Here is an 8586-nt window from a genome sequence, read left to right as displayed (position 1 = left end):
AGGTGAGTCATCTAGTGCTATCGGGATGTTAAGAGCATTCCATGGAATATAACAAAAAGTGTATCTCGAGCCGGTTTCTCAAAGTTACCTACCCCACCTTTAACAAAGATTCAGCAAAGTCACTTTTAAGTATTTTTTTCACAGACACATCTTAAAGGAACTTGCAGAGTGAGGGTATTAGATATACTTTATAGCACTTTGAATTGCCTTTGTGTCTTACAATGTGCTATAGAAATAAACTAATCTTAACCTTTGGTGTTCAATAAACCCAAAACCAAACAGAACTCCATACTTCTCTCAATATCTTTCAATTTACTCGGACAATTCTTTAAGCCCTGCACTCATTTTTAAGTCAACATTTGATGCTTCGGCAAGGCAGTTGTATGTGGTACTCCCTCAAATAATCTGCAGTTCCCATGTTCATTATAAAGAAAACAAAAGTGTTGTAGGGGTTATTTCATTGCCGTTTTCATCTTTTTACAGGATAAGTTGAGGTAAAGAATAAATATAGTAAGCTGTCTACATACAAGAGAGAAAAAGAGCCAGTTTCAGCATGATCGAGCTGCTTTAAAAACCAAACTGTAATTTAAGGTTGGCAAAGTAGTCTTAACAGTGGAGACCTGGCTGCTGGCCAGATTGCCACAGGCCCAGCGAGACCCCACAGAGCCAAGATGAGGCTGAAGCATCCTAAATTAAAAAAAGCAAATACTTTAATATTCTTCTCTGCATGTGCAGGCTCAGAGGGACATCATCTTCGAGCTGCGGAGGATTGCCTTCGACGTGGAGTGTGACCCTAACAACAGCGGCAGCATCGAGAAACGCAAGTCCATGTACACCCGCGACTACAAAAAGCTCGGCTTCATTGTGAGTTTGTGTTTCAAAGGCTCTCATGAATTCCCATATGCATAACTCAAAACTGAGATCATAAATAATACACGAGCCAGTGTGTCCACATGGGACAGCTGTTAATTGGATATGATTCAAAATCTTCCAAATCCACAGATTACATTAAACCTGTATATCTGTTTAGAAAGGTAACTCATGTTAAATATAGTTAGACATATAAAAGGTAATTTACAGCATTAATAATTAATATCTCATTCTTAACTGTGAATGGTTTTCATTTATTTGACATTAGAAATGTATTAGTCTGGCCAATCCAAGACTTCAATGCTGAAGGGCCAATGGATCTATGGTGGGGGTCAGCACAAAGGTCAAGAGAACCCGCATTTGAAAGGGAGACAACGGATGACCAAGTGACTCGCTCAATTCATTTGTGAGGGATCTGTGAAGAACATGACAACAGCTGCACTACTGGTATTTAGTATACCAGCAATTGAGGGTGGACAAGTTTACCACCACTTAGGTTTCAAATAATTGTGTTAATTACTTATTGTAAAGCATTTGAACATTCTTTTGTGTCACATGTTCATTATTAAGTTGATGTATAACTGTATAGTATCTTAATTATTTAAAATATAAGGTGACTAAAAATGGCAACCGTATTTTCAGTTTTGGCAACCAAAAGCTGATGCCTGGTTGCCCGCCTGGCAACCACTTTTAAAAGTTAGCGCTGAGCCCTGTAACAGTTTGTTCAGTTTAAAGTGAGACTATCGTTATTGCTGAGTACCTGCCACTGTGGCAACAAGTGACCATTATTGTATGATAGTAAATAGCTCAATAGTTTTAGCGTAACAGTAGAACAAATAGATAAGACCAGTAGAATCAGATAACAATCTCATATCAAGATATCCACCCAAAGTTTGCTAGCATTTGCCACCAAAAGCTTCTTATTAGACAAAGGCTGTAGCAGTAATACCTGAACAAACAAGGGTGCGTTGTGTTGCATATTATTTCAAATTTGTAAGCAGTGAATTCATTTCAGACTCCATGTATACCCTGGCTTTAACTTCAAAGTTTTCCCTAAGCCTCAATTCAGATTGGAGACCATTAAGGGACAGTTTAACCCACACATACAAATACATAGCCTATCTTTCCTCCTACCTGTAGTGCTTTTTATCAATCTAGTATCCGGGTCTGGGGTCAGAAGGTGGACATTTGCATGCAATGTCGTGTAAGTTATAGATAACTTATTGTAAAAGCGACATTGTGACTTTATGACCCGCCACCAGAGCTAGCCATATTTTCTAGGAAGCTAACCTGAACCCAAACATCATTACAATCTTGATTGTTTTGGGATACGATAATGACTGTTAGAGATAGGCCTATAGGCCTTAGAGATTTCTCAAACGTAATGGAACAAAAATAATGACCAGTTAGTCTCCTCAAAATAAGCCTAATTCACAGTCATTTGGTGAGATGTTACGTGTAGAAACTATTGTCCTTCTCCCAAACTATACCTGCCAACCCTATCACCACGCAGAAGGAAGCTAACCTAGCATCGATGAGCTAGCTAACGTCAAAAGCTGTTTACATGTTGGGCTCTCACAAGCACAGGCCTGTTGACAATGAGTATGTGATACAGTTGGTGGTTGTAGTTTGGTAGAAAGAAAAATAGTTCCCACATGGAACAGCTCACAACAAAGTATGTTTATTATCTGAAGTAATCGGGTCATGATGTCCTGAAAGAGATGCTATTTAGTTTTTTATATGTATTTTCAACAACAACAACAAGAATGCCATACAGCTCCCTAGAGACATCTCTGGCCAATATCTTCACCACTGAGAAACTCACACCAAGACAATCTGGATGGATAAATAGCCCTACAGGTAACAGGAAACATATGTTGCTATAATATTTCTGGGGGAAGAGGAGTGAACCGAGCCTTAAGCACAACAACAGTCAGTAACATTTAAAATGTCAAATATTAGAGTGTAACAGCAAAATAGAGGCTACTAATATAACTGGTAGATTTCTGTTAATACAATCTTTGGTAAAAGCTCCGTGACTCGAATGTAATGAAGGATAACGAGAGCCACAAAATGTATGTGCAGCTGGAGAAATGGAAAAGCATAAATCAACTGGCCTTCATTCATATTGGATTATGACCATGTGTGTGTTCCATTATCGCCCACAGGAGGGTTTTCTCAATGAGCCAAAACAGGTGATGGTATTTGCTGTGTGTGTGAAGAAAGAAGAACATCGTTGATCTTTATCTCACTCAGCAGTTCCTCCTCCTCTGTCAACAGAAGAACCAGCGGGGACCCCCCCCTTGTCCCTTCAGTTTATATTCAGAAGAAACGGATTAGCATATTTCTTACTTTGCTGTAGGTGAACCCCCCCCCTCTGAATCAAACACACACTCACATGTCTGTTTCCAATCACACTCGGGCTGGAATCCTGTGTGTGTGTGTGTGTGTGTGTGTGTGTGTGTGTGTGTGTGTGTGTGTGTGTGTGTGTGTGTGTGTGTGTGTGTGTGTGTGTGTGTGTGTGTGTGTGTGTGTGTGTGTGTGTGTGTGTGTGTGTGTCTGAGAGAGAGAGGGAGTATTGTATTTTGTGACATATTTCTAATATTACAGTATTTTTGTATTATGTAAATATTAATTCTACTTTAATGCTTTAACCAAAAACCTTTTTAAACCAAGGAAGCCATTGAATTAAAGTGAGATGTGCAGATATTGAATGAGTATACCTTTGTACCCTGACAAGATCTATCACTATGTCACTATGGATGTATTTAACAGGAATGAGTTATATTATACGTTTTGAAATTAGTCTAAAAATAGCGATAAAGAAAATGTAGGCTGCTGTGCCAACAAATTAAAGTCAATAAAATATATATAGGAACAAGATCACCTTAAGTTAACCCTAATGCTTACTAAATAAAACATTTTATAGGAACACTGGAAGATTTGCAAGGGCTACAATGTTGATATTCTAGGCTGCAAAATAAAAATAAATGAAGTATGTGCAGAACAGAAATGTAATATGTAATCAGTGGGGGGGAAAAGTACTCCTTTGCTTGAGTAAAAGTAAAAATACTATGGTCCTAAAATACTCCATTACAGGTACAAATCTTGAATTAAAACTATTACATAAGTCGAAATACAAAAAGTATTATCAGAATTATAAAATGTACAATATCAAAAGTAAAGTACTCAGTATGCAGAAGGCTCTTTTTTGGGTGTTGTCTAAAAATATTATCCAAGCAAATACATGTCAATTAATATTAATGTTGTTGTTTGTCAATGTACAGTAGAGACACTTTTAGATGCTTTTTAAAAGAATCTGGATATTAAAAATGTATGTATTGCATCACATCATGTGTTTTCAAATGCACAAAGTAGCTCATAACTATGAGTGTTGTGAGGATGAATGTAGTGGAGTAAAAGTATGTAGGCTATAGCGTTAAATGGAAATAGTCAAGTATGTACAATTTTGAGGAAATGTACTCCCACCAATGCATGTGTTAGTATATCAAAAGGATGCCATTAGAAAGACAAATGCGTAGTCAAAGTGTGAGTTAGTGTTAAAGGCATGCATTGAGACTTTACCTGGATGAGTTGCTCAAGAACTCCACTGAATATCCGAAGTAGCTCCCCGGTGGTCCGGTGAAAACGACGCGTTTCTCCGTGTCCAAGTTAAAAGCGGCGCAAAGCTGCAGAAGAATCGCCACTACAGGTAAAAGCAACACTGCGTTGTGACCACTTTTTCCCCAGGAGCGGGGAGGAGAAAGTCCAGGAACGGTGCCCATCTCTTCTGTTGCGCGTCTCTTCTTTCATTGAGTAGCTGAAGCGCAAAACGCATCATCCGTGCAGAACTGGAGTATTCATAAAGTTCTGTAGTAATCCCTTCAGATCCAACAGGTCCGGTGTTCTGGTCCAGAGTGCATGGTGAAATGTTAGAGAAAAGAGAGTCAGAGAGGGAAAGAGAAAGGGAGGGAAGGAGGGGGATGATTGCAACCTCATTTGGGGTGGAGCTTTACATATTACCAGACTACAGGCTGTGGTGATGCAGTAAACAGATATTACTGCAAAGTTTCTCCGTCTATTATTAGACTCAGAGGTGAAGGAAGTACTCAGATTATTTACTTTACTACACTGTAAAATACACAGTTACACAGTGGTGGGAAGTAATTAGGTATACAGTCTATCTATCTATCTATCTATCTACATTTACTCCAGTTTAAAAAAATGTAGCTACTTGTACTCAGTGGTGTAAGTAACTAAGTAGATATACTCAAGCACTGCACTTAATTTTGACGAACGTGTACTTTACTTAAGTGTATTTTATGCTACATTTACTTATACTCCACTACATTTTGGAGGCAAATATTGTACTTTCTACTCCACCAAATATATTAAACACTCACAGTAACTTTTTACATCTAAAAACACATGATATATAATGAGATGCAGTACTGCAAATATACCGTATTTTATAAAAACAAATCGTAACTTTGTGCCACATTGAAAAACAACATTGTTCAATACTCCTATTAGTACACATTATGCATACTGAATACTTTTGTTACTTGAAGTACATATCGCTCATAGTATTAATGTACTTCTACTTCAGTAACATTTTCAATTCAGGACTTTTCTTGAGGAGTGTTTTAAGACCCTAATATTCATACTTGTACTTAGGTAAAGAATCTGAGTACTTCTTCCAGCACTGCTCTGTAATTCTTTGTGTAGTCTTTAATGTTTGTATGTACATTTTCAGTAATCCATCCATAGTCAACTTCCCTCAGGACTTCAAGATATAAGAAGTACACAACTTGTGTCTCTCTCATGTGTGCCAATGACTGTGTATAGCTTGTAGTTTTCTAGGCAGATTGACATCAGTTGTGATTAAGCCATCAGAAATGCATGCGTTGTAATAAATCTGCCAAGTTTCTTCAAGACAAGACATCGTCTCAGCGTGCTTACTTTCAGAATGTTGTGGGTTTTTGTTTTGACATAGTCTGCATGTCAAGACATAATTCAGTGTGACTAAACCTGGAAACCCCACAAACATCCATCTCCAGTCCGTCTCTCATCACCTCGTAGGAACTGAAATTACAATCGTGGCAGACTGACAGCAGGCCAGAGTACAATGTGTGATTATTGGTAGCTCTCTCGTGTGTGTGTGTGTGTGTGTGTGTGTGTGTGTGTGTGTGTGTGTGTGTGTGTGTGTGTGTGTGTGTGTGTGTGTGTGTGTGTGTNGGATAGGGAAACATCATTATCTTAAAAACAATTAGTTAAAGGTGTGGTAGGTAATTTTGGAGAAACCAGCTCGAGTGCGCTAGAATTTGAAAATACACAACCGGAAGAAATCTGCTACTTCCTTACAGAGCCCCTCCTCCAACACACACGAACGCGCACATGACCAATGAGGGCACGAGATAAGTTTGTGCACAGATGGAAGGCTGACAGGCAGGTAGGCCATCCAGTTGCTTTAGCCGGGCCGGCTAAAATGATTGGTCATGCTTTTTACAGTACTACGGCTTCCACATTGTGTATTTTCAAATTCTAGCGCACTCGAGCTGGTTTCTCCAAAATTACCTACCACACCTTTAACTAATTGTTTTTAAGATAATGATGTTTCCCTATCCTTTCATGCATCCATACTCCTTCCTGTCGGCATCATCCCCCCACCTGGTCCTGTGGATCCATCTTGGTCATCATGCGGTCCTCCAGCAGGTTGAAGGTGAGCACCTGCAGGACGTACAGCTGGTGGGCCATCTCATCGTTGATGGGAGTGGGGCTCCGGATCACGTTCTACACGGTGAGGAGGATAGAGGAGGGGGAGGTAGAAGAGCGGGGAGTGTCATATGTGAAAAGAGAAAGCAAAGGTGAGAGGATTAGTTTTTGGGTCAAAAGACGACACATTTTAGAGGAAGACGGTACGACATAAGAAAAAAAATAAGAGGATTTGGGAGCATAAGTCAGATGAGGGAACAGGAGAGGGAGAAATTAGGTTTAACAGGGAGAGGATGAAAGGGAGAGAAGGGAAGAGGTGTGAGACAGTAAGTATAGTAGATAATAACCAACGATGTGAGACAGAGGCAGAAGTGGCAGGTGTCTTTTTCCTTTCTGATATCACACTGGTGCAGAGGCACAAAGCCCGAACAGAGATAAAGACAGATTTTTTCACAGAGAAAGAGGAATACACTGGGGAAGTGAAGAGAAGGGCATGTTTAGACTTACACTGAGGATGATGGAGCGCAGCTGTTTCTGGGCAAGAATATGGGCCATCTCCTATAGAGGGAGAAAGAAAAGGAAGGATATATAGAGATAGAGAAAGACAGAAGGAGATGATGAGAAACAACAATATATAGACAAGCAAATATATATTTTTAAAAGATTTCTATTCTGTAATGAGAAATGAATGCGGGTAAAATAAACAAAACTGCCACAGCAGGACACTGCAAAGTATGTACACCGCAGAAAATAAGAAAGCCATCCCAAAGAATAACTTAATCTTAAAAAAGGGACACTAAATGCACTAATTGATGTCTTCTAAAGTGCATACTACAAAGTGTGCTAATCAAGGTTGCACTTACTGTCAGGGGACAATTTAGGATGTCCACAATGTGCTCATCAAACTACCATATCGTGTGCGGTGAGGAAAGAAAGTCAGAGACAGAGAGTGAGTGAGTGAATGGATGTGGAAAACGAGAGACTGAGAGGAGGTTAAAAAATGGCGGAGAGGCAGCTGAGTCAGCAATATGGTGGGAGACTGGGGGATCATAATAATAGCTTTACTCATGGTCAAGGCCTTAAAAAACACACACACACACACACACACACACACACACACACACACACACACACACACACACACACACACACACACACACACACACACACACACAAATGTGTTATCTGTTATAAATCTGCGTATAAAATAACCTGAAATGATGATCAAGTTATTATAAGTGCCTTTTCTGCTGATATTACACTTTCAGCTATGGCGTTAAGTCATATAAGTATACATGCTTGCACAGAGAAATCTTTACTCATCACCTAAAACAACCCTTAAAATTGCTGCCAACCAACCACATGAATATGATCTAGGCAACTCAGCAGAAAATAGAAGCACTGCAATATCTGAGTGTGCTAGAGCTGGAGCTTACTTCTGCCTAGCGTGTTTTTAACTTTGTATGCTGCATAGAGGAAAAGCTGTGGGTTAGCATCATTCATTATTAATGTCAAAGCACATCGCTGGACCCCATCGTGCTGATTCAAGGAGTCATGTGACTTGCTACTGGGCAAAGTGTGATAGGTGAGAGAGCGAAGGAGGGAGAGGAGCGGAGAAATGAGAGCATGGTTGAACAAGAATGTCACTGAGAGGAGCGGAGAGAAATGGCATGAGGGGGTATGTTGGCCTTTAATTACTGGATTTTACTACAACACTATGTTTTAACACACAAATATACACACAAAGTACACTGTTACAGTACAAATGCAGATGTGTTCACATGTAAAGCTCACTACTTCATGAAAATGATGTGCAGTGCAGTTGTGTGTGCACACCGCAGCCTCACCTGTCTCTTCTCCTCAGGAGCTTTGAGGAAGAGAGCATTGATGACAGCAACAGTGTAGGTCTGAATGTCTTGATCAGTCCTGGAATTAGACAAAACACACACACACACACACACACACACACACACACACACCCACACACACACACACACACAC

At 39.7% G+C, this 8586-nt stretch overlaps 1 protein-coding gene across 1 annotated transcript in view; it reads right to left on the bottom strand.

Moving 5' to 3' along the window:
• Positions 1-6528: 6528 nt before the first annotated feature.
• The window catches only part of LOC104962752 (engulfment and cell motility protein 1-like), a 46478-nt gene continuing 44420 nt past the window's right edge, over positions 6529-8586 (bottom strand). Inside the window, exons 10-13 of the mRNA XM_010791247.1 lie at positions 8433-8511; positions 7449-7490; positions 7093-7143; positions 6529-6663 (exon numbers count right to left, since the gene is read on the bottom strand). Of these exons, the coding sequence (XP_010789549.1) occupies positions 6529-6663; positions 7093-7143; positions 7449-7490; positions 8433-8511 (307 nt within the window). The remainder of the gene's footprint in view (positions 6664-7092; positions 7144-7448; positions 7491-8432; positions 8512-8586) is intronic.

This window comes from Notothenia coriiceps, unplaced genomic scaffold (assembly GCF_000735185.1).
Source record: "Notothenia coriiceps isolate Sejong01 unplaced genomic scaffold, NC01 NC01_scaffold00035352, whole genome shotgun sequence".
In the NCBI taxonomy this organism is placed as follows: domain Eukaryota; kingdom Metazoa; phylum Chordata; class Actinopteri; order Perciformes; family Nototheniidae; genus Notothenia; species Notothenia coriiceps.
This window is presented reverse-complemented; position numbering and strand designations above follow the sequence as displayed.